Here is a 27,553-nt window from a genome sequence, read left to right on the forward strand (position 1 = left end):
GATTCGGATCGTCACAGTACAACATGTGAGATCGCAGAGAAGCTTCATGTATCACATACATGCATTGAAAATCACTTAAAACAACTTGGCTATGTTCAAAAACTCGATACATGGGTTCCTCAAGAACTGAAAGAAACGCATTTAACGCAACGCATTAACAGCTGCGATTTCCTAAAGAAACGTAATGAAAATGATCCATTTTTAAAACGACTGATAACTGGCAATGAAAAATGGGTTGTTTACAACAATATCAAGCGGAAAATATTGTGGAGCAGGCCAGGTGAACCAACTCAAACAACATCAAAAGAAGGTTTTGTTATCAGTTTGGTGGGATTACAAAGGAATTGTCTACTTTGAACTCTTACCACCCAACCGAACGATCAATTCTGATGTCTATATTGAACAACTAACGAAATTAAACAATGCAGTTGAAGAAAAGCGACCTGAATTGACAGATCGAAAAGGTGTTGTATTCCATGATGACAATGCAAGGCCACACACATCTTTGGTCACTCGGCAAAAATTATTGGAGCTTGGTTGGGATGTTTTGCCACATCCACCATATAGTTCTGACCTTGCACCATCTGATTACTTTTTCTTTCGATCTTTACAAAACTCCTTGAATGGTAAAAATTTCAATAATGATGATGATGTCAAATCGTACCTGATTCAGTTTTTTGCTAATAAAAACCAGAAGTTTTATGAACATGGGATTATGATGCTGCCTGAAAGATGGCAAAAGGTCATTGATCAAAATGGGCAATACATTACAGAATAAAGTTATTTAGTTCCATGAAAAAATTGTCTTTGATTTTCTAAAAAAAATCTGCAATTACTTAGTTTCCAACCCAATATAATAAATATTTAAAGCAAAAAAATAATATAGATTACCATTGGCATATAAGGTTCCCAATCAATATAACCAATATTATCTTTTGCTAGGCGAGAGAACAAAGATAAAAGGTTCTATAAGAAAAAGAAAAAAAAAATGTACAATTATATAAATGAGAAATCAAATACTCCAAAAAGAAAAACAAATGCTACAGAAAAATATGAAGCTTTCAGAAGATGATACAATGTAAACATATTTGTAGAAATGCTCCATTATATACTGATTAGTTTTCCTCTAAATAGTTATTCTCTATGCCAAAATTTAGAATTTTTTAGAATTAGCATTTTAAATTATACTTTCTTATTAACATTTTAAATTATACTTTCTTTTAAGGATTTAAATTATACTGAAAGTTTTACAATAATATTGAGCTATACTAATCCAAATATGACAAGGCATCTTTTTCACAATAGTCGTACTAACTGTCTTAAGCAAGAGATGATTTTTAAAAAATTATAAAAAGCACTAAATGGGACATTTTTAATGACTTTAAGATAAATAATATAACTTAAAAAAATGCTTCAAATGATAATGAAGGAAATGATTTAAATATAAACCAAATAAATAACTAATATTTGAATAAATTTTGCAATTATTTTCTATAATTCACTATCAATTTTAACATTTAAGTTTCTAAGAGGATAGAAATTTCTCATTAACCTTTTACATAGATTCAAAGTACTAATAAGCATTTACTTTAATTAACATCTTAATATGAAACAAATTGATGTTTTTTAAAGCTAGATTTCATAATTTCAGATTTTGATCATATGATTGGATTATAACATAAAGCTAGTATCTCCTTCCTCAAACTCCTACCATCACACTAGCTTCCTACTAGTGTTACTTTTGATAGCATTGACCAATTTAAATTTAACATGGGCAAAATTATGCACGTGGGTTTTTTTTTTTTTTTTGTAGAATTGTAGTCTTGGTTCCAATAACTCTTTACTTCTGTTCTATCATAAGGCTGCAAAGGCCAAATTGGTAAACAGTTCACCAATCAGACATTCTTTTAGAAAATAATAATAATTTTTTTTTTAAATGACAAATATAATTTAAAAAATCTTCAGAGGATATGCTTTATTGAAACATTCAGATATTTTTTGCTATTTAAATTCCTGATTCTTTAGATATCTTCAAAATGTTAGGTTTCATGATTACTTTTTTTTTTTTTATTAAGAAATTTAGTTTAGTTTTAAGTGTTAAGTTTTAGTTTTTTTAGTGTTTTTGTTTTAGGAAATTTAATTGTATTTTAATTAGACACTTTCTACAATAATTACATAAAACAAATAATTTAATATATATTTGTAACTGTCATAACTTATGCACACAATATATTATTTGTATATATGCTTACATTCTCCCAAGTTCCTATATTGTGCCAATTTTGCCACATTTCAATAAACTCATTAAACCACAACCTAAAATAAAAAATAAAAAAATGTAACATAATTAGATAGAGTAAAACAAGTTCTGTACAAAATATTTTGGGGAAATTGATTCAACACATATTTCTTAATTAAAAAATTGAAACAAAAAAAAATGAAAATATTGCTGCATACCCAAATTTTCAAATCAGAGGATTATTTAAAAAAAAATATTTTACAATAATATTAAAATTAAATAAAAAATACACTCACATTTTCAATGCAAAAGTATAAGATTAATGTTAACCTTATCTTTTTTACATATGCTATAAATAACATTTTCAGCAATATTCCTAAAATGGCTCTTTTTATTATTCTTTCTTATTTTCATGCTCATAAATTCATAACATAAGATTTGTAATTTAAAACCCTTTAGTTAAAGGATGATTTAATACAGAGTAAATAATCAAACATTTTACTCTATGTTATAAGGTTGCTCTACGTCTTAAAAATAAGAAGAAAAAAAATTAATATAAATTACAAACCATAATTTCAAATGAAAATTATAAATCCAACATTAATTCAAAAACATTCAGAAACAAAACTACGTTAAAAAAATATTTCAAAATAAAAATAACAGGCTCAATAACATACTGCTTTTTATATTTATGTAAGCATTTTAATGAGGTAAAGAAAATATCTATAATATAAAAATCGATATAATTCAAATACTTACTTGAAACCTCTGTGATGCTCAGAAGGGGGTAATTTAGTACACAAGAAAAGATCAAAATAGTTCATAGCTTTAGTCATCTCAGTATCAAATGGGCACAAATAAGGTCTGAATTCTTCTAATATTTCTTCAGTAGACTCCAAAGAAAAATATCTAAAATTTAATTCCATTTAACTGAAATTTACATAAAATGTCCTTCTTGAATTATTCAATACAATATTAACTTTAGCACTGATTAAGTTCGAATTATTTTTAAGATTTTTTTTTTTCCTAATCAATTCATTGTACAATCAAAACAACTATTTGAAGTTCAGTAATATATAATACAGTGAATAAATAAAATGATTAGGTGCCTGTTCTGCCACCACTACATTACAGATATTACTTCTGAAAATGTCCCACTAAAAAGAATTGCAAATTTTGATATAAATATAAACAAAAATACATAAATATCTATGAATTTTTATTCATGCATTAAATAAATATACTGGTAAACAAAATGTAATAAAAGAACAATCACAACAATAAGTGATATCTATCTATGCATGTAAATAAATGAATAAATTACCACAGGAGATGCCAATAAGAAATAAAAGTTGCAAAAATGGGACATGAATTTATTATTAATTATTTTTGAATATTAATATTTTCCAAAATATTTACTCAAATATCTCGAATACTTTGCAAGGATAAAGGACAGAATTTATATGCAATAACCAGCATAAGTCATCAGAATATCCTAATTTTATAATATTTAAACATTTTGTAGTATCAGAGCATAATGCAAAAACAGCCAAATTAAATTATATGTAAGGATCCATGAATTTTAATATAATTCCACATAGGGGGATTTAATAACCATATGATCACCCAATGATTTAATAACCATAAAGTAAATTTGCTTAAAGACCAACAAAGGTAATCAGTTATTAAATACCATTTTTCCTGACAAATTATTAAGCAAATATACATAACTTGATACCTTGTGCATTAACTGCATGCCAACAATTAATAACAAAAAAAGAAGAAAGCCAAAGATGTCATGCTTATGTTAACAAGCAATTAATTGATTTTAAAGATTATCAAAATGTCATGCTAGTCAATTGACAATATTTGCCAAAGATATGCAAGCTAAAAGTTCACAAATATATGGTTAATACAAAAGAGCTCATAATTTAAAAACATTCTCAGTTTTTCTTATGCTTTGTATATTTGATTTAATATATTAAAACGGCAACCTGGCATCAGAAGAAGAAAAAAAAGATTTTATCAATTAAAAACATTCTACTAATAAAATTAATAATTGCAAAGAATTCTTGCTAAAGTTTATATACAATATATTAAGTTTGAAATAATGAATTTTAAAAATTGTATTATGTGCAACTTAAAAAGATGCATAACAACAAAAGATGCACTGCAATAATAAAAATAAGTTTCAAAATGAATCACATACAAAAACATTTACTAGTGTTAAACAGGCAGTAAATTAAAGAAATTGAAAGAAATGGCATCTTGACAATGAATAAGTTTATAAAGATTCATTAAATGCTAATCAAACATAAAAGAAAAAAAAACTTACGGACTACAATTTGTAATGAGGGCTTTCAGGTTGTTTTCTAAATTGCTGCAAATATATCAATAGTAAAAAAAAATTACAACACAAAAAATAATTTTATTTTATATTGTTACTTTTATTTATACTTACCAAGGAATCAAGACCATGCCATAAGATTCAAAATTTGAATAGAAAAGCTTATCATATAATTCATACAATGGACGCCATGGTAAAATAAGATCATCTCGTGACAGAAGTTCCACTTTCCTATAAGAGAAAAAATTTGTAATAAATACAATATCAGATATACTCAATTTTAAATTGAGTGAAATAAAAAAAAAAGCCCTCACTTTTCTATTAGGCATTTTGTGAGTAACAATAAGAATCTATATAGTGTTGTCTATGACATGATCAATGTCAGCATAATGAAAATCGGAAAAGTTATTTAATTTCATTTTCCCATTTTTTCACTATTTTTATAAGATTTTCAATTACGTACAGTTAAGTAATAAATCTTTCAAACATAGATTTCCAGAAAATTTTATCTATATTTACTATTAGTCATTAAAAATATAAAATAATCACCTTCTAATTAAGATTAAATATAAAAAAAGCAATCTTTTTAGATTGAGTATGAATCACAAATGAAATTATGCTTATTCTTTCTACACATCCAAAGAATACCTCTTTTGATACCAAAACATGAGCCACAAAACACAGTAGCACTAACTGTGACAGTATCAAGTGATCTTTTTTTAAATATATATATTCACATTCAGTTTTCTATATCACAGAAAACACATACTTTTGATTTTTTGCAGATTTTAAAAAGATAAATATCTTAATGTTAATACAGCTTACAAAGAAAGAATATATATTTTTATATATGACATAAATCTTCAGTAATATAAACATTAGTAAAATCTTCCACTATATTGTTAATGTCTATGCATATTGAAATTTGTCTTCTTTAGAGAATCTGCATTATTCCCAAGCAAACATATAGCACAATAAATGGCAGATAAATGCATTATTCTTATGGCAACGATATTGTCACATTTCTAACTTTCCTATAGCTGATCTGGCCTTATGGCTAAAAGGAATGAAGGGAAGAGAGAGACGAGTTATGCAGGTGTTGGCAGACATCGGCAAGTGCATGTGTCTGTGGGAGCTGCAGTGGGAACTCCTAGATATGATTTTAGATTTAAAAAGAAATTTAACTGTACATATGTAAATAACCATCAATCATTTAATCCATAGGTTGTAATCATAATAATCCACCCATAATAAACTTGTGTTGCCAAGAAAAGTGCCATCACTTGTGTCAAGGCATGCAATAGACATCGCGTGCAGATGGTTAAAAATTGAAAGAAAGACTGATAATGAATATACGTTCAAAATCTTATGATGAAGCAGATTTTCAATTTATGGTTTACTATCTTACAATGAATCAGTCATAAGATGAAAATTTTGGCTCAAGATAATCTTCAATCGCAACTGAGCCTCGTGCATGCTGAATCAATCTAACATTAACTGCAAGATTTTAAAACTGTCTGCTTATGAAACAAATCAAATTGATCTGTTCTGTGCAGACAGATTTTTTTTATATGCTTCGTAATTAGATTTTTTTTTTTATATCATTTCAAGTAAAACTTTTCTCAGTAAATCAGTAAAGAAAATCTGAACTTTTCAGGAAAACTTGATACATATTATTAAAAGATACATATTATAAAATAATTTTGATTATTTTTGTTTAATTTAGAGAAAAATATTTGAATAACATTTTAAAAAATTTGGAAAAGATAACAGAATTAAGAATGTCAAATACAGGAATTTTAATTTCAATTCTTAACTTTTTGGGAAAGATGACCAAAAAGATCATTTTTAAATTATTTAATCCTATCAGATTAATTGATTTTAAAATGATCAAACATCATTTTTAAAAATTTCACAAATCAATCTTACATTAGAAATATAAAACTTTGTTTTAAAGCAACAATTGTTTACTTTCTTCAACAAACAGATTTTTTTTCAATAATCATTAGCAACAATACTACAGGAAAATTTTGGGGGAAAAAATCATCAAAAATAACCCAAAATATTACATAAAAAAATTTTCTACATTAAATTTTAAAATTCAGTCCTGATTCAGCCTATGGAAAATTCTTAAGCTTGAGTAAAAAACAACGAACATTTTTTTCACTAACAGTTATATTATTTAAAATTTTATTTTTATATCTAAAAATTTCTACAGAAAAGAGTAAAAAAAAAAAAATCTTACTAAATAATAACTTACTTTATTAGAGAATTTAGAATCATTGAGCACTTCTTAACAAAATAAAGATCAATATCTGGAACTATCATGAGTTCAAAAAATACTTTTATGAAATGTATATGATCTTCTTTTGAAAATTTTCTTCCATATAAACGAATATATCTGTAAGAAAAAAGTAAGAAAAACACTTTAAATGTTTAAAACAGTCATATTAGAAACTTATTAATTTAAATGAAATAATTAAATGTATAAAGTTTATTATAACTATATTGCAAGTAAAAAAAAAAAAAAAAAATCCAATGAAACATTCCTTTTCTTCTAAGAACATCTTTACAAAACTAATGTTAACAGAAAATAAACCTTAAATTGTTTACACAACAGCAGTTTAAATTGTTACATTACAGGAATTATATCAAAAGGTTTTGAATAATAGAAAAGATGGAAGAAAAAAAAATAATAATAAATAATTATCTCTTAATATTGTTTCATCCAGTGTTTATTTATACAACTAAATTTCAAAGCAAGCCGCCCGGCTAACGGTACTTTTCCATTAGCCGGGCGCAAATGTCACCAATTGTGAACCAAACACGAGCCAAGTCGCCATGTGAAGCGAATGACAAAACAGTCAACGGAATAAAAGTCGAAAATGTTCAACTATAAACAAAATAATTAATAGTAAGCAAAACATGTATTATATATACTGTTTTTAATATTTCTTCTATTTTCTTAGCATTTCAATTATGTAACATTCTTTCATAATAAATTTTTATATCAATCATATTTGTGTAAGTAAAGAAGAATTCATGATAAATTCAAGAATTAAATTTCAAGAAAAATTCATGATTTTATTTCTTTAGCCATTTTACATTTAATTAATTTAGAAACTGTTGGATAAATTTTAGAATAATCATTGTTTAGAAATTCAGACAAAATTCTACATTTTAAAATGAAATATAAAAAACATATTAACAAATTCAGTCTTGAGATCTAAATATCAGTTTGTTACATGTCTACAAGTTACCCAATATTTTTCAACAAAATCATAAATTTGTAGAATAATAATAATAATAAATTACAAATATCTCATCATCTGAAGAGTAATTGTATATTAAGTGCCTTCAGATTTAAAGTAAAAAACAAAGAAGCACCATAAAAAGTTTTTCTTTATTCAGCATTTTTTTTAATAATTATTTTGTCATCATAATTGAAAGATTTTTCTCTCAGCAGTAAGTTCTTATTAAATTACATTTTTTTTAATGTATCTTGTGTTTGGTTTCTCAATGGAAATTTACAATCAATTTTTTTTTAATGCAGATTGAGCACTAGATAGCTAAAATATTGTTACGATTTGATCGTATAATGCTTATAGAGTATGGTTATCCAAAGATCTTAGTTACTCAATGTCAATTTTCAACAATTAGCTTCCACTCTATCTTAGACCAGTTTGCGTCTTCAAGAGCTATTTCAATCCCCATGCCTTATATAAGGATATAATTTATCATACACCATGCAAATAATCCATGACAGAAATTTTGATAGTTTGTAGCAGAAATGAAATGAAATGAAAACTACAGACAGCATGAAATTTTATGAATAATAACATTATTAGTCAAAATATTTCCTAAAACTGAAATTCTACAGCTGATTTATATTCTTTGTAGTCTATAGAAATTCATACATTCTGTACTTATTGAACTTGTTCTCCATCTTTTTGATGATTTGCAATCAAAGACAATTTGTCTACAACTAAAATAATCAGTCAACTAAAACTCGTCTATTAAGCAAAAGATTACAAGTACAGGAAAGTGCTGGATAATGCTGCTGTGTATGTTATCCATATCAAGTTATCCAAACAAGATTAAATTGTTTAAATAACATAATGCAAAGCTTTTTACAATATTTACAATAAATTTTTGAATAAAAATTTCTATCCATTTGTAATAACTTACAACTATAGGCAACTTGAAAAGTAAAAAAAAAAATGCAAAACCATCATGAATCAATAAATACAAATATTTAAATAAACAGATCAACCATATGTATTCATAAATGTGCAACATCATCTAAAAAATTTAATTGTTATCCACTTTTATCAATTACCATTAAAAATGAAAGTTAACCAACTCAGCGACATGCAATATATCCTTTTATCTTTTTTTTAACAGTTTCTTCTAATTAAAATAAATTTTGTAAGTGGACACACAATCAATTACATGTTTCTAACAAAGAACATTCCCTTACAGAGCACAGAACTGCCAAACACAATTTTGTATATATTTATTATCTTAATTTTTTTTTAACAGATGCTAGAAATGCATGCAATGTATAAATGACATTACTCCTGCACTTGGCAGATGTTTACTTGCAAAGAAATGAGGGATAACCTTTTGCTGTCAGAAGGGGGAAAAAATGCAAAATAAATTTTACTACCTTCTAATTCATTCTATTTCATAGGTTTATGAATCATATCATACACATTAGCCACTAGGATAATTATATTTGATACAGATCTTGATATAGCAATCAAATTAATAGTTAAAGGTTACAAAATAAAATAAATTTCACAAAATAAGGAAATATGAGTTTTGTTACATGCAAAATAAACAAGTATAAAAATAAACTGCATAATATTTTTCTTTGTATTTTCATGTTAAGTTAATCACCCTACCACTTAATCAAAAATTATGAACTAAAATTATATTACAGGGATTGTGTTTCAAAAAATTTGACTGCACAACTTTTAGAACTATCAAGCAAACAGTAAGAAAAAAATGCTTCAAATTTAAATATCTCAGAAATGATATTTAAATTATAATTAATTATAACTTCCTTTCTTTTAAATTCCTGGTATATTTCCTGTTATTTATTAGTTTTTTCAAAAAATTTAATCGTTACAATCAAAGTATGACAAACACTGTTCATGTCAAAGACCTGGGGCCCAATAAGGGTAAAGATTAGAAATATAATTATTCTTTAAAGAAAACCAGTTCTTGGGAATGCAAAAAACATTCGAATCTTTTTCAATTAAAAATAAATATTAACAGGAATAAAATTGCTCTTAGCATTTTACGAAGTCAAATTTCTTTCGATTTTTACAATACTTTTAATGAAATTTAAAATAATTTTAAATTATATCTAAGCGATTACAGAATTTTAAATTAAAAAAATATTTTCTGAAAAAAAAATTCACACAGTGTAAAGTACTTACTTCGCAAAGTGATTTGCCCATGATGAGATATCTCGTAATTCTTGACAGAGTATAGACTTTCCCAAGTTTGTTTTGATTTCGGCAAGATATTTTTGAGATTCTTCATTTAATTTATCGGCATACGGTAGATATTTATCATAAATTGACTCCTTCTGAGGAATAAAATCAAGCTGCTCTGCGCACTCATCCATTCTTAAATCTAAGTAAGAATTATAAAAGTTGTTTTTGTTCTCGCATTTATATTATTTCATAATACACAATGATTCAGTTATCTCATGGAAGCATCCACATTGAATTTGAAGATTCATTGGATACGTCAAAATTTACAACGAGTTGAGCGACAACAAAAATGATGCAGCAATTTTAAGAATGAAAGGAAATTGAAAGTAGTCAACTAAAATGTAGTGAATTATCGGAAGGCGGGAGTCTTTCAGTTTAACGATGGTAAAAGGAAAGAAAAAGTCAAATCGCAAGAAAAGACGTGAAAATATTTTCCACATTTGAAATTTTTTGTCATTTTTTTACTTTTGTTAGCTACAAAATATTAGAAATAAGCAGAAGATTAGATGAAGAATATAGCCAGAGCCAAAGGTACCAGAACTAAGAAAAAAAGAAAAGAAAATTAGTGATCAAATTCACATGCTTTATTTTTTAATTGCAAGCAAAATAACCTTTTTACACCGATTATCAAAAGGAATAAATCAGTGGTTTGGAAGCTGATTTTTTTTTTCTTTTTTTTTAAATATTAAAAATGAATGATGGCTTCAAATCCATAAGGTCCGAAACAGAGAAAAAATAGACAGTTCTAGCAAACTGTACTTTCCAAAAACATGTGTACCATATCCTGTTCTTATGCAAATAAGTTTCACTGTATCACTCTATTCTGGCTAGGGATGACGAATATTTTACGAACGGTTATTATGTAAGCAATGTTAAAGAGTCACAAATAGTGATCAATACTTTTCAAAGAGAGGTAGGATTCAAATTCTTGATATCATGTTACTGATAATATTTAGATTACTGGTCCTGGATCATGATAGAAAGAAAATATCATCTGTCCAATTAAAGCTAATAAACAAGAATTCAGACATGCAGAGGGGAAGTCATTTACATACTGACGCACGTTCACCACGAAGCCCCCCCCCCATTGTTGTAGCAGGACTTTCTGGTCATAAGCAGAGAGTTTCTCATTTCACAGGAGCTGTGTGCATTTTCAGTCTGGCACATTTTAACTCCCTTACCCCTCACTTGTGATTTTTTGGAGTTCTTTGATACCTTTCATTTTACCGACAATTTGCAGAAAGCTCTCGAATTACGTCCATAGGCGAGAGTAGTCCTACAATGGATCAGATGGCAGATTTACGACCATATCTGTAAAGGCATCGGGCTGAGACCGAAGCTCACCATAAACTATGCCTTAGAGATGCATAATCCACGATTTTTTGAATAACAAATAATATTGCTATTGTTATTTTTAAATATGCGTTCCAAATATCTGTTATTTCAATCATATTTTTAATTAAAAATTATTACTTAATATTAAATATAAAATTTATTAATTGTAATTAATACTTAATTTACTAATTTAATTAACGCGTAATTGAATTAATTTATCTGTTCCAGCTTACTTCTTAATTTTTTTTTCTCAAAACTATTTATTTAATTTATTTATTACAGTGAACCATTTTCTGGGAAAGATGAGTTAAAAATATATGTCATTTCTTTAAAATGTTTACTTTAGTTCTATATTCGACCAGTAGATGGCGCCAGCAGTAAGCAGAGTACATGTAATCAAAGTCAATCATGTCACGAGCAATTAAAAATGATCTGTAAGGAATAGCGCATCATCAAATACAAATATCGGTCACTCGCGTAAAGTGGAGCGGTGACTTCGCACTTTCCAGTGAAGCCTCGCACTTTCCGGTGAAATCACCGCTCCGATAAATTTCAGTGATATGCAATTCAATGATACGATACGATAATTCCAATATCCGGTCCGTTCACTTTTCAATCCAATTACAGATTTCTTTCGAGTGTTTCCATTGGACAGATCGTATCGATTCTTACTTTCCAATAAAGTCACCTCTCCGGCAAATTTCAGTGATATCGTATCGATTGTTACTTTCTATCGTGATCCACAACCTGTAATCGAAATATCATCAGTAAGATCGTATCAAGGATTTGAATCACACCCCTTTTTGAAAAGTATTGATCACTTGTATTTGTGACTTTTTGATATTGGTTACGTAATAACCGCTCTGAAAATATTCGTCATCCCTACTATCCTGTAGTGGTGAACGCTTTTGCCGACGAAACCTTCAATCTCTCACAGACGGGGAGGGGGGGGGGCAGGAGGCTGCCGACAGGGGGGCAATTGCCCCCCTGCTACCGCCACCTCTGTTTTTTTCCAAAATTAAGAACTTCTAAGGTGCTTAAAAATTGTTTCCAAATTTAAGCACTTTTTAACGACTTTTCATGACGCTACGCACCCTGTTATGTGGCTAATTCAAGTGGCAAATATATATATATCAATAAAAATATATTTTACTAAAAAAATCATTAATAATAATATTCTAAAAAATATTAAATTATATTTTTAAGATGTTCCATATTTACAGTAGTTCTTTAAATGAAAATAAAATATTCTAATGGCGTCAAATCTCGATTATTCACCATTGTTAATCTCAAAATATTGTCAAAAAATTCCATAACATAAAAAACAAAGCATTTTAACATTAAAAAAAATCATTATTATTTTGTAAAAAAAAATAAATTCTCAAATTTTAAGAACAGAAATCTTTCATTTATTCATCACTAGCCGCCTTTGGCGACCAGCCGGTTCGCCAATCTTAATGCTCGTTAAAATTTTAATAATTAAATATTTTATCCAATTCCTACTTTAATAGCTTCTTCATTATATGACTTCAAAACTTCAAATTTTGATAGTCATATAATTCACTCATAATATTATAAAGGCTTTCAGTCATAACGTAATATGTATCTCTCTAATTTTCTGTTAGCTCCCGTAGAATTTATGCTTTAAATTAAAGTGGAAATGATTAATCTGCAATTAATATAATAATGCTTTTTACTGAAACAAAGCATTTTTTTTTTTAATAATATGATTACTGAAAACAGAGACACTGAGCATTTAAACCTTATGGGCACTAAAGAATATATTTATTAATTTATGTAATATCTCAAGAAGTTGTCAACAAAAGTTTCTCAGATCATTGCGAGCAGATCGATTAATTAACAATGTTAAATGCATGAAACACTAAGCAAATAAATAGAATCGTTTAAAATAATCGGTCGAAAACAGGTTAAAAAAACTACTTACAAAAAACGATGTACTTAAAACTATAAGCATATACAAAAAATATATGACTAACATAAATACAATTTAATTACAAAAGCATAAAACTAACCTAAAAATAATTTAAATCAAGTCCGCATCCGTTACGCGGCCAGCCGGTTCGCCAATCTTAATGCACGTTAACATTTTAATAATTAAATATTTTATGGAACTCCCATTTTAATAGCTTCTTATAATTCATTAAAATATTTTTCATTCTTCATTAAAATATTTTAAAACTTCAAATTTTAATAGACATATAATTTACTCGTAATATTATAAAGACCTTCAGCCATAACGTAATATGTATATCTCTAATTTTCTGTTAGCTCCCGTAGAATTTATGTTTTAAATTAAAGTGGAAATGATTAAACTGCAACTAATATAATAATATTTATTTTACTGAAACGAAGCATTTTTTTTTAAAAATGTGAGTACTGATAATTTAATGTTTATGCCCTTATTGTAAAAAAATTGCTCTGAAATATTTTACTCTGTATTAGTATTTTTTTCTTCCCCCAACAGTATTACGAGTTATTTGCAGTGTTCACTGCCTCATAAACCCACGAGTAATCCGAGTTTACTTTATCATGAAATGTAAACATCCCCTCCTTTCATCTTCCCTCTCACACCTATTTTGACGAATTAAACCCATGCTAAAGAATGTACAAAAACGCGGAGGGTTTTAGAATACGTTAACAAATCTTTCATGTTATGGATCAGTTAAAATAAAACCAATGAATCAGAAACAAGCTGGGATCTATGACTGCACTAGCAGAATGCTATAACTGATATAGAATTCTTAACACAATGATTTAATAAATTAGGAATAAGTTTCAGAAGAAAATATCACTAATAAACAGTTAGCTTCTATCTATTTTATTTATCATAAAAATACAGCATAAGTAGTGAAAAGTGACAAAGAATAAACATGCAAGCATTTACAATAGTTAGGACACCAAGCACTAAAAAAAATTGACTAGATTATTTGGCTTTTATAATGTCACCAGAAATACATTGCATAGATAACTACAGGTGGAAACCTCAGCTCCAGTGCAGAAGCAGCAATCAATAAAATACAAAACAACAACTTCAAAAAGTAATTATATAAAAATAAATATTTACAAAATACACAATAATAAAAACAGTAAACCCTTTACAGTGAATCAATTAAAAAGAAACTTTTATGTAGAATTTTTAGAAATATATAACTTGCTAGCATTTTGCCATAAAGAAAATATAAAAATATTATTGACAGAATGTTTCCAAACAAAAACATAATATAAAATTGACTATACTAAATGAAAATATTTTTAAAAATAAACGTTATAAAGCAAATTAGGAATTAGTAAATTAGAATAACTATTTTCAAAGTAAAATGACCCGTTTTTGATAAAACGCGATAATTCATTTAACACTTTATTTGGCAGCAAGAGTAATATCTTTACACTCTGACAATTAAATTTATATAAAACAGAAATTCAGTATAAACAGTTATATGATTTGTTTATAACTATTTTATTTTAATAAGATTTATTGTAAACTGAATGTAGATCTTCAATCACTAAACTGTTTCAAATAAAATGGGGATAAATATATTGTTGATAAAGATAAGGTGCTTTTTGAAAATGAAAGCACAATTGATTGTAATAAAAACAAATAATTAAAAAGTAATATTTTTTTTTCCCAAAGTAATTGTTTCAAAAATAGCATAACTAATAATTTGGAATATATATACATATATGGCTTTTATATGCAGAAAATGGGAATTCATTTTTAAATATTAATTGAATTTGGAGTAATGTGATAAAACTGCATTCTAAAAATCTATTTTAGATATAAAAGCATTATGCGTTAACTACATATTGGATATACTAATCTACAGACTTTACCAATATCAAAGCACACATTTAATGACAAAGATCTCATTTCTACAAATGCATAAACCTGACATCTAATAACACTCTTAATAGGAAAGAGAGAGCTTCTATAATTTAAAACACAATTTAGAAATAAATAATATCAAATCAATAATAATGAGGTCAAAATCATATTTGCATGCAAGATAAATCGCAGCAATAAAAAAATTTATTGTGAAAATGATGACAAAAGAGTCAAACACATTTAAAATTTTGTGATTTCAGATGTAAATTTCTGCTTTATACTGTGCTAATTCAGTATCTTGCAGAACTTCATAAAATTACAAAAATCAAAATAATACCTTTTAATACAAGATTATAAATCTAATTAATTATACAGCAGCAATGAAAAACAATGTTCACTGCTTCACTTTTAATGTTTGGCACAATTAATTAAATGCATTGGAATCCAAAAGCAAACAGCATGGCAGTTGTGACATATATTACAAAAAAGATTTTAAAAACTTTTCATGACATTTACAACAGACATTTTAATTTAATCAAATACTATACATCAAATGCTACAATTTTTGATACATAAACTGAAATTGATTACTATAAACTTCAATGTCAATAAAAATGTTTAGAAGTTTGCAAAGCTAGTGTAGTATATATTAATAAATAACAATTAAAAACATTCAACATTAAGCTAGGAAATGAAAGTAAAATTAAACACTTAAATGGCAAAAACATAAAAATAACTCTACAACATATCAGGTAAAATACAGGACAATAACATCATTTACTATATATTTAACATTTTTTTATTTCTAAGAAGAAAATTCAGTTCATTGTTGTAAAATTGCATAGTTTAAATAAGTATCAATCACAAATTTTTACAAAATTGTTTAGACAAAAGGCAATGTTTTAAAAAAAATACAACACTTACAATCATCACAAAGCAACCTATTATTTTCTAACATTCATTAAAAAAAAAAAAAAATTGAAATTATCCAGAAAATTACCGTTAAATATGAAAGCCACTTGTTATATATATAACAATAAAATATTAACCATTCTGTTAGTAGCATATAGTAACAAGTAAAATAAGTATTAAACTACAAAAATAAATCATGTTTCTGGTGCTAACCAGTGTCATTGTATATGTCTTAAGTATTGGTTGCATACAAATGCAAGTACCATAAATATTTCTAATAGAAATATGTGTTATTAAAATTGCATAGTTAAATAAGGCGGGATAAACAATGCAGTTTGAGCAACTAGAAAATCATTTCACAAACAGCAATTATAATTTATTTCTTACAAAAATGTTTAACCTGTTTTATGCAACTCACTTTATTTTGACATTTTGAAAATGTCAAAATGTATTTAAATGCAATAATTTCTGTATGGTGTTAAAAAGGTGGGAGAAAAAGAATGAAACATAAAATAAAATTCTGAAATATATCAGTATTAATTAAACTTAAAAAAAAGTTTTATTAAATATATAAAATGCATATCCCAATTTCAAATGAAATTATATGAGGATATGCAAAACAAAATCTATAAGAAAAAGAAAAGAAAATATTTTATTTTAAAAGCAAATTAAAAAAAAAAAGCATAGACTTTGGTTAAAAGCAATTCAAATCAATTGCATTTCAAAATATAACCACCACATCGTATAAAAAATTTTCTAAGTGAAAATTATGCAATCAAAAATTTATTGAATTATCAAAATTTATTGTATTAACTTAATAAATCTTCAAATATTTTAAAGATATCAAACATGGTTATAATTTCACAAATAAAATTACAAAGATGTAATTAAAAGAAATGTCGTCTCTTGCCAAGCAGAAACTTTTCATTAACAGATTCAGAGAATATGTGTCTATATTATTCAGTTTAATATTCACCAAAAATAATTTAAGACACAATATGAATAATCTCAAAGTACACAGCTTATAATTAATTTCACAATAAAAGTATAAAAACTACGGAAATAATTTTTTTCGTATCTGATAGAAGTAAATCTTCCATTCTTTCTCTTATTAATGAAAATTGTCACAAAATATAAACATATTGCACACTGCTGACATCAAGACTTTTAAGGCAAAATATGTAGTTTTCATTTTTATGCATCAACATATACATATGCATAAAAAATCCTAATTTGCATAGAAAAAGTGTATATTCACAATAGCGAAATTTGAGCATACAGATTTCATTAACTGCAATCACTAATTTTTATTTTTATTGTTTAACATGTATTCATTACATGTGCCATTCAACTAAGCAGATATCTCGTTTAGTGTAAAAACCTTTTAAGTACTCACCACACATAAAAAAAGAAAATAGTAATAACATACATATAGAAAAATAAATAAACTTACAATAAAGTCAGCACAAATATAAAATGAGATTATAAAGGAACATCTATACATAAAAATATATAACAAATTCTAACACAGTCAAAGATGCTGATGCAACTATATAAATATGAAATCTGAAATAAATTGTCATAAAAATAAGACCATATTATTATAAAAATTTCAGTCAAACCCCAATTACAGTAAATTTTGAACATAATTAATCCGTATTATTTTTAGTCGTTCCATTTTTTTTTTTGCATGATATTCTAAAAACTTATATTTACCAATACTTTGAGTAAATATTTAATTTTATTACTTTTAGAATACTCAGCATATGCTTCAAAAAAATTCAAACCATTACTATTTATAGAAAACAGATTCATCTTTTCAAGTTTAAGTTGAACTTTTTTCTCACTCATTTTTAAATTCACTACCAAAACATTTAAAACCTTCAAAGTATAAATGACAAATTCATGTAGCATTCATTCTTTTATAAATTACATATATTTTGAAGAAAAGGTACGGCCACATTATTTGTACTTATTATATAAAATATAATTACTATATTAATATGAAACTGAAAAGGAGCAAACTGTATTAAAAACATTGCATTAAACATAAACAGAGATTTTTCAAGAAAATATTATTAAATACAACTATTTGTAGATAATTATGATTTAATTTCACCATTTTCCGGTAATAATGAATTGTAATTCATTTCTTTGGAAACCTTATAGTGAAGTTTGACTGGAATAACTTAAGAAAAAAAATTGTTGAAAGATTTTTTTTTCTCCATCTTTAATGAAATATTAAGCAGATCAAATGAGATAATAAATAAATTTTATTTTTGCTGTCCACTTCAAAATACTATATATTTTAAACTAATTAATAATAATAAAACAATACTCTCTTTCATTCTCCTAGTAGTTATCACCAGGAACTGGAGGTAATTCCCGTTTTTGTACATAACCTCCAGGCCCAGGTGAATTTCTAGGTCGAAAACTCGATCTCAAGGTTTGCGAGCTAGTTACATGTGCATCCTGAACTACAGGGTTAACAAAGCCATGCGCACTACCTCCAAAAGTAGAAAATCTTGAATTCGGCAAATTGATGTTGCGCATTAAATGAGGCTGGAAACGAGATCCAGCCAAGCAATCTTGGGCCAAATCTGAGCCATAGCTGGGTCTTGACTTATTCATATTAGAATTGAATGAATTTTCTACCATGACAACTCCATATGGGCTACATTCTGACCTTGGCCCAGGTCCAACTTCTTCATACAGAGAATCTGGAGAAGGAGGAGAGCAGACTTCATATATGTTTTCAGATTGCAATGAGCGAGAGGACATGTGCCATTGACGTTTTCCTGAATCCTTCAATTTTTCCATACTGGGAGAAGGACTAGGGAGAGAACTTGGAGCAAGCTCTGTGTGAGGAAGAACATTACGTGGAAATATCCAGCACACAGCTGTAAAATAAAGTATTTCCAGATACAGTAAAAGAGCACAAAGAAGGGAAGGGCAGAAATAATAAAATGAACACAGTAAAAAATAATGCAGAATAAACTAGAAATGGATAAATATATTATAAATAAAATAGGTTAAATGCCAATTACCAACAAATTGAAACCAACTTAGTTAAAAAAAATATATATATATATATTTTGGTACTAACCTTGGGGCATAAATGCTTGACATCTGAAAATAAATGAAGTTTAATTAGTTCAGTAACAAAAACCCACATAAAAATGATTTGAAAATGAAATGAACTATATATATATATATAATCTTTTCATAACTGTTAATAAAAAAGTAACTTAAAAAATATCTGCGTAATTAAAAAAAATTCTCACAATTTTCAATTATAATTCTTTCTACATTTATTTTTCTAATGAAAAATAAATGTAGTCCATTTCTTCTAATACGATTTTTTTTAATAACATTCTAGCAATTTTAAATAATAGTAAAAATAATAATTCCTTTTCCATTTGCTTTTAATAATTATTCTAAAATGAAAAATAAACAATAAGTAAAATAATTTATCTTATTTTTATTTTGACACATTCAGTTATATAGTCGAAAGTCAATAAATATATGAAACTGATTTTATTGGAAAGATATTTAATAATACTAAAGCATATGGATGTTTTCTATGATGACATAAAATTCCAATTCATGGTTTTTTTCTTGTTAAAAAACTATTTTAGAAAAAAAATAAAATAAATAAACATTAACAGGAAATATTTCATTTTCTCATTCTGTAGCACAATCTTAATCAATCCCTCAATACATTTTTGGTCTTCAATTCATGAATTGAATTTATTCTTTAAATGATGGAAATAAATATTAAACATGAATATACTATAAGATAAATCACATTATTAAAATATACAGGGTGTCTCAACAATAGTATATTTTCAACTAAGTAGCTAATGGACTGGAAGGGGTCACATGCACTTCATTTTCCAAGTTTCCAAATAAATAAGTTTGTTAAAAATACAAAATCTATGAAAGATAAAATCTTGGTTAATACTAATAAAACCAAATATTTGGTTCAATAATAACGTGTCAGTGGAGTCGTGTTATATAAATTAAAACAAATAACTAATCAAAAAGTTAATAAAATAAAAAAAAATTACTTAGTACAATAAGTCATTAACATGTTAAAAATGTGCAGAAATATGAAAATAAATAGACCATATTATCAAAAGAGAGATCTTATAATGTACACTGCCTATGGTCACAAAGTACCAATATCAAACAATTGTGTCTCAGCACCAGATTAAAAAAAATTTACAGAATGAGTAGGAATAACAATTACCAAGACAACTTGGAATTACAGCAATGTGTGGTCAAAAATGCTTGTTCGACATAGTAGATGGTGTAGCACATACAAAATTTTTAATTGTTTCTTAAGTTAATCTTCATTTCAGTATTCTACAACAAGACTCAATAATCTATGATCATTGAGTTCAAGTGAATAGACCATGAATGTGGCATTGACATCATAACTAATACTAAAAGACACAAAATTTTACTCCACTCTGAACAGTTCATATGTAGAAAAATTTATTCCTTCTCTTTGCTTATGCGTATTTTGACTTAAGACATAATCAAAACCTTACTATTTCTTTTTTAAATAAAAGAAAATTATTTGACACCCACTTGCTCATTCTTAACTTTTTTATGGGGAATAAATAGATGTGGAGTGAATAGCTTAACAAAATTTTTTTATCAATGTTCTAATTAAAGAGTATGATGCATTTTGAGTTGACTATAAAAGAATTTATTTAATCTTTTGTATGAAATAGGCATTTTGTCTTTAAATTTTAGATCTGTTGACACCATTAGATATAATCATTGAATTTCACTATGCTATGTTGAAATGAAAATTCTCTTAGGAAAAGCAGGAAATTCTGAATACATGGAATGTTATCAACTGTGTCATGGCTAGCATTTCTGACCTATCATTGCTATGTGATTCTGAGTCAACTAGGTATACCCTAGTCCTCTAGAAATTTGTAACTTTAGTGTTGAGACACTTTGTATGGGATTTTATTTTTCCAATATTATTTATAGTTTAAAAATTTTCACTTTTTTTTAATACTAATATTATTTATTGTCAAAGTTTCATAAATAGAAGCACATTTTATCACAGCACTCTGCTTGAGTCTTTCCTCTGCACTACATAATTCTTATTCAAATTTAGTTTAAAATGTATGACTATGACTTCATCATCGAATAAGATAGATTTCTCTATTTATTATGCATAGTATTATGTAATTTAAGATAAAAATCAGAGAAAATTAGTAAATGCCTTATTTGTTTGGGAAATTTTGAAGATTTCAATGCCAAAAAAGAGAGCAGAGCAATATTTCAAAAATTATAAACTTACTTTTTGATCTTCAAAAGAAGTACTATTACAGTTACGAAGACAAACAGTATTCCAACCACAAATGTTGCTGCAACCGGTAATAATGAAGCATCTGTTACCTCTGAAATGAGGAAAATTTTAAGAAAATATCAGTCTAAAATCAAAACTCTCATGTATCAGTGAATTACCACTATTGAGAGAATTATAACTTCTATTCACTTTTTTAATAATGATAAGAATAAACTATTATTTTCATTAAAACTTTCAAAATTGATAGAACAGATTAGATAAAGCAACATTAAATAAAATTCCTCAAAACTGGAAACATTTGGCTAATGAAATACTTTAAAAAAATAAAAATTGGATATTTTAAATGATGAAATATTAAAAATCTTGATAAAAAAAAGTAAAGAGAATAAGCCAAATATAAAAAAAAAATTGCAACCAGGAAAGGAATAAATTTATTGTCAAGATTATTAACTAAAAAACAATATACAATACAAATTGAAATATTTTACTGTTATCAAGCAATCATATGATATCCAGTAGATTCAAAGAAACATTTAATCTGTAAGCAAATGCATGCATTTTCTTTAATCCTATCTCAGCTTTTTATTATCAAATAAAAAAAAATACAGCCCTAAGAATTTCTTATAACCTGAAGTTGTAACTTCTCTAGTAAGTTGATTGGGCAGGATCTGATAATCAAATAATTAAGGAGAGGGTTTTTTTTTTTATTTAAATCAGGGAGGTTGGGATAGGTTTACTCTGAATGTGTGGCATTTTAGATTTATTAAGCATCATGACTATGAAAGAAAATGTAAATTAAATCTAAACTACAGAGTTTTAATTGTTAAAATACTTTCATGCAGAAAAATTAATTACAGTATTATCTCACTTTTATGTTTTTTAAGAGACAAGAGATGGTGCGTAATAAGAAGAGGTAATATAGAAGAGTGTTAATTACAGGAAACCATTTATATTGGTAAGCATATAAAGAAAAACTGAAAAGATCTTAAGAAGCAGTGTAAGCAATAGAAAAATGTTAAAATCAGGAATAAAAATCCAGAGTAATATTGCATTTTATATATATTATAATGTATGGAATATATTATATCATATATTACCTACATTTCTGTGCACGAGCCAATAATTTTTAGAAATTTTCTTAAAGCCGAATTTTGGGGGTCAGATTACATACAAATCTGTTAATCTTGTTAAAAAATAGTATATACTTTCCAGTAGCGAGCTGCAAGTGATGAATCACAACATAATATTTCATAATGAATATTTATCTTTTTTTATTTTTATAGTAAATATTCCTTAAGCTTAAGATAAATTAATTTTAAATAAAATTATTTGTTTTATTCTTTTTGTGAAAATGGATTGTTTTATTTTTGAAAATATTTGCTATAGCTGGTATGTCATCACCAAAGAAAAATATGTGAACCTGCTATTAATCATGGAGAAATGCTGAAAAGCTAAAATGTTGTTAGAATTTTCTGTAAACCTGGTCACCTGCAGCTTAAAATTTCTCACAAAAATAAAATGGCACAGAAAATAAGGCTCATTCAGATACAATAGATATTACAAATAAATGGAAAACATGTTCTAGAATGAGACTGGTATTATTTTACTTTAGAGCAATTTGATTGTGAAATATTCCACCTATTTTAATACCTTGCTATATTTTTGCAATCATGGCAACACAATTAAATGTTAACAGAATTAATTTTTTCAAAATTTTAATTTATTTTCACTTACGTTCAAGTTTTGAATTTTGGATAAAGTTTAGAAGAAAATGCACACTTACTTTATATTAAAAAATATATGGTAATAGAGGAGGAAAAAAAAAAAAAAAAAAAAAAAGAACAGAAAATTGTTAAAACAGAGAACAATTTAAATTTTTTTTGATAATTGTATTTGTATCTGAAAGTTAAATCACACATAAGAATATTTACACACATAGAAGTATTTGCATATTACTTGCTATTATGTTTAAATGAATGTAATATAGTTCTGAAAGATTAATTAAAATAAAATGTGTTAATCTTCAAAGCTGATTTCATGTTTTATTTTGTGAAAGCTTATAGATGTATCTGTAAATTGCACACAGATAAATTAACAATTCAACATGCATAAACATAGAAATAAAGTTTATTAAAAAAAAGCTTACGTATTGGTCGCATCTCCACTTCTGAAAGCACACTGCAGACATTGCAACTGCCAGATAAAATAGCTTTATCTTGAAAATTGGCTGGTAGAGGTGGAGGTGGTCCTATGTCTAATGGAGGAATGCAGATGTCACACTCATTTCGAGGAAGCATTTCTTCAAGAATTTCACTCCAGCTTCCAGAGATGGAGTCCATCATTTGGCCAATTTTCTATAAATTACTACGGGCAGAACCCTAAAACCCATCAAGAAAGGAGAAAAACATTTTAAATAATGGTGGAAAATTTGTTTAAAAAAATTGTAAGTAAATTTTATGTTTATAATTTAAATGCCATTGAAAAAATAAGAATTTATTATTGGCGTAGCAGCAGCCATACCTAAATAGAAACAATTATATGAAATTGTACTGTCAGAAACCTATTCCATAATTAGGAGGAAAAAAAAGACATGTTATCAGCTTTTAACTAAAAAATTCCTTCCCCCCAAAAAAATAAGGATATAAACAATAGCTTTCCTGTATTAATTATAGGTATTTGTGCTTTAACTGCATGACAGCAATTAATCATTAAAAAAAACTTCAGTGATGTTATATTCATCATAGAGATTATATACTCACCAATAACAAGTAACTAAGCTAAAGTTTACCAATGGTACATAGTTTATGCAGAAGTACTTGATTAAGATCTTATATCAACAAATTATGGGAGCAACTATATCAGTCCGAGAAGGGGAAAATGAGAAATGATTATAAAAACAAATACTGTTTGGTTCCTAAGATTTCATTTATCTAAAATGAATTAGCATACTGAATATAAAAAAATATATAAAAAAGTCTAATAGATTAAATGTTGACATTCATTACAAAAGTTAATTTATAACAGCCCTGACTTCTACTCAGTTGCTACATATGCAAGTGAACTAATAGGTACAAGAATGTACAGTATTAATTGGCTAGCTCTGTTAGTTATAAAGACAGTTATTAAAATACTCAAAAAGTTTTATGATTGAGAATAAGGGCAAGTTTTAAAGATTTTTTAATCCTACAACAAAGAAAAATAGTTAAAATATAATTCAGGTTTTAATAGTGAAATAAAAAAAACTAATACAATTTTCAATAACTGAATTTTCATTTTAAAAAAAATCTATTTGCTAACAATATAATAAGGCAAAGGCTTTTTATATATGGAAATATATCAGAAGACGTAACAAGACTAACAGATATGTTATTGGTCTGGTTTCACATTAAAAATTTTAGTCAACTTAAGATACTATAAAAAATACACTTTTATATATAATTTTTTTCCTTCCTAATCTAGATGTATTAGCATTTTAATTTTTTACTGCAATGACCATTCGATTGCTATACATGGAGAACATTTATTTCTCTTTCTTTTTTTATCAAATGTAGTGAACTTGCCAAAAAAGCCTGAATTTTTACACACTACACATTTAAAACATTCAAATGAAATTTATTAGAAATTACACACATTATAGTAAAGTACAGCCAAAAGCATTATAATAAATTTGCTAAATTACAAGGTAAATTTTAATTCTTTAAAAAATAATAAAATTTTCAAATCAGTTATTTTAAAAATAAATCAATAATAACAACATGAAACTGAATAAACTGAATTTTTTTCTTTTCTTTTTTTCCCCCACTAAAAATGTGTATTCAAGATGAAAATTAGGCAATTTCTTGTTCAATCATTATTTTTATTCCTGAAAGATATTTTAAAAAAGAAAATTAGTTAATTAGTTTTCTCTTTGAAATTTTTCAACTGTCAGGTGAAATTTCAAATTACTAATGCTATTAGAATTTGAAATTTTCATTCTATATCTCATTTAATAAATTTTTAATCATTGAAAACTTTTTTGATTTTATCCTACTTCAGACATTCATATATGGATATCTAAATTAAACTTAAAAATAAAGCATCCGATATAGAAAAATTTATTCTTATTTATTATTTAAAATTTTTTATTATATATTATTATTTTTTCATTGATTTTTAATAATGAAATCACAAGTTCTTCCACTTCATTTTACACCAATTAAAAATATTAAGTTTCAATAATTTTTTCTCTAATTGAATTATATTAATTTTTAAATTAATATCTTCAGCAAATACTGGAATAAAGAAAATTCTCTAATAAACAATACTACCTACATAAAATACACACCGATAAATTACATTAAAGCTATAATTTAATATTTGAAGCATGATCAAATTAAGATTTTCAATTTAAGTAATACAAGCTTATACTTGATTCATACAGAAATATATATATTACTAAGAATGGAAAACTTATAGAAAATAAGCGTTGAAGAAAAAGACATGAGAGCTGAAAAAATATTAATTGACAGTATTGAAATAAATTATTAGTAGTATAATTTTAAATAAAAGTACATTTCAGAAGTAAAAAAATCATCAAATTTTTTAAAAAATTTCAAGTTTTTGTTAATTTAAAATATTATAAAAAGATTATTTAATTTATTGATATAATTAAATAAAAATTCTTTGTAAATTTAAAATAGAAGAAATCATTCAAATAAATAGGAATAGCAGTAATTTAAAAGTAATAATATTTAAGAGTAAAATAATGACAATTAAAAATATTAAAATAAAAAAATCTATTAAAATCTTAAAATAATGTTTTTTCATATAAACATTTTTTAAGAGCTACATCAGATTCTGGGCCACTGAAAATAAATAACAAATTTCTTTTTACCATGTAGAATTCTATTGATCACTTCAATAATTTCATAAAGATTTGTTTTAAAAAAGAAACAAATTTACATCTTTGTTTTCATAATACAAGTTTAATATTTTTATATTTCCCAAATGAATTAAATTTTAAATTTGAATTAGCATAATGTATAACACAATGATAGATGCAGACAAAAATCCCAGTTAATTTTAGAAATGTTTCACCTGTCAAAAGTTTAAAAATCTTAACAAATAAAAATTTTAATTATTAGTGATTTAAACAATATTGAAAAAAAATAAAAAGCTGCATATTTTGATTCCAAAAAGATTAAAAAATCTTAAAAAAACGAAGATTTTAATTATTAGTCATTTAAACGATATTAGAAAAAATAACATATTTAGATTTCGAAATATTTAGAATAAAATTTCTAGCTATCGGAACTAAATTTCTTATGATTATTATAAAGAAACAATTAAATATATGAAAAGATAATTTTTATGATGAAGAACATAACTGGAGAAACTAATTAACTTTTATTTTTAAAACGTACAAAATATTCAACGTAAGAAAATGATTAAAATAAAAAAAAGTGAGATATTTATGTGAATTTCTTAATTATAACATTAAAAAATGCGATATCATTAAGTGGGTAAAAAATTAGATATTATTATCCAATATATACATGTGAATGTCTATAAATGCCGCTTTTCCAGCAAATAACAATCTTACATACAAACACAAAACTAATTTTTGAACATTTGTTAAGAAACGAAACAAACGTTTACCTGTCACTTATGGTATGCATTAAATCCTTGAAAAGAGAGCTCTTAAGAACTCGTCATTTTGAAGAAATAAATTTCAATTTTAGAATATCATGTCACTAGTATTTCTAGTGAATGAAATTCTGCGTTTTTAATTGAAAAGTTAATCAAAAACCCACATAAATACCAAAACAAAACAAATTACAAGTAACAGCCTTATGAAAGTGGAAGTAGAAGTAAGATAGCCTCATGAAAATTGCTAATTATTTTTGAAGCATAATATTACAAAATTAGATTAGGATGCAGTTTTTATAGAATTACATTTTTAAAATTAGTTTTAACATCATCCGCCTATATGAAAGATGAAATTTTTGTTTTAACTTAAAACTCAGTTTAAATGTGACATCTGGCAGTGGTTCTG

At 25.9% G+C, this 27,553-nt stretch overlaps 2 protein-coding genes across 2 annotated transcripts in view; both read right to left on the minus strand.

Moving 5' to 3' along the window:
• LOC129975109 (proteasome activator complex subunit 4-like) overlaps positions 1-10,343 on the minus strand; it is a 68,942-nt gene extending 58,599 nt beyond the window's left edge. Inside the window, exons 1-7 of the mRNA XM_056088043.1 lie at positions 10,034-10,343; positions 6,847-6,987; positions 4,701-4,817; positions 4,575-4,619; positions 2,999-3,148; positions 2,253-2,316; positions 892-966 (exon numbers count right to left, since the gene is read on the minus strand). Of these exons, the coding sequence (XP_055944018.1) occupies positions 892-966; positions 2,253-2,316; positions 2,999-3,148; positions 4,575-4,619; positions 4,701-4,817; positions 6,847-6,987; positions 10,034-10,224 (783 nt within the window). The 5' untranslated portion in view covers positions 10,225-10,343. The remainder of the gene's footprint in view (positions 1-891; positions 967-2,252; positions 2,317-2,998; positions 3,149-4,574; positions 4,620-4,700; positions 4,818-6,846; positions 6,988-10,033) is intronic.
• A 3,908-nt stretch (positions 10,344-14,251) lies between these two features.
• On the minus strand, positions 14,252-27,343 carry LOC129976438 (uncharacterized). Its single transcript, XM_056090008.1, has 5 exons — positions 27,157-27,343; positions 23,666-23,897; positions 21,511-21,610; positions 19,291-19,313; positions 14,252-19,084 (listed from the first exon to the last, which is right to left on the minus strand). The coding sequence occupies exons 2-5, from the start codon at positions 23,859-23,861 to the stop codon at positions 18,537-18,539; spliced, it is 867 nt and encodes a 288-aa protein (XP_055945983.1). The 5' UTR covers positions 23,862-23,897; positions 27,157-27,343; the 3' UTR covers positions 14,252-18,536.
• Between the last annotated feature and the right edge of the window lie 210 nt (positions 27,344-27,553).

The sequence above is a fragment of the Argiope bruennichi genome, chromosome 7 (assembly GCF_947563725.1).
Source record: "Argiope bruennichi chromosome 7, qqArgBrue1.1, whole genome shotgun sequence".
Classification (NCBI taxonomy): Eukaryota; Metazoa; Arthropoda; class Arachnida; order Araneae; family Araneidae; genus Argiope; species Argiope bruennichi.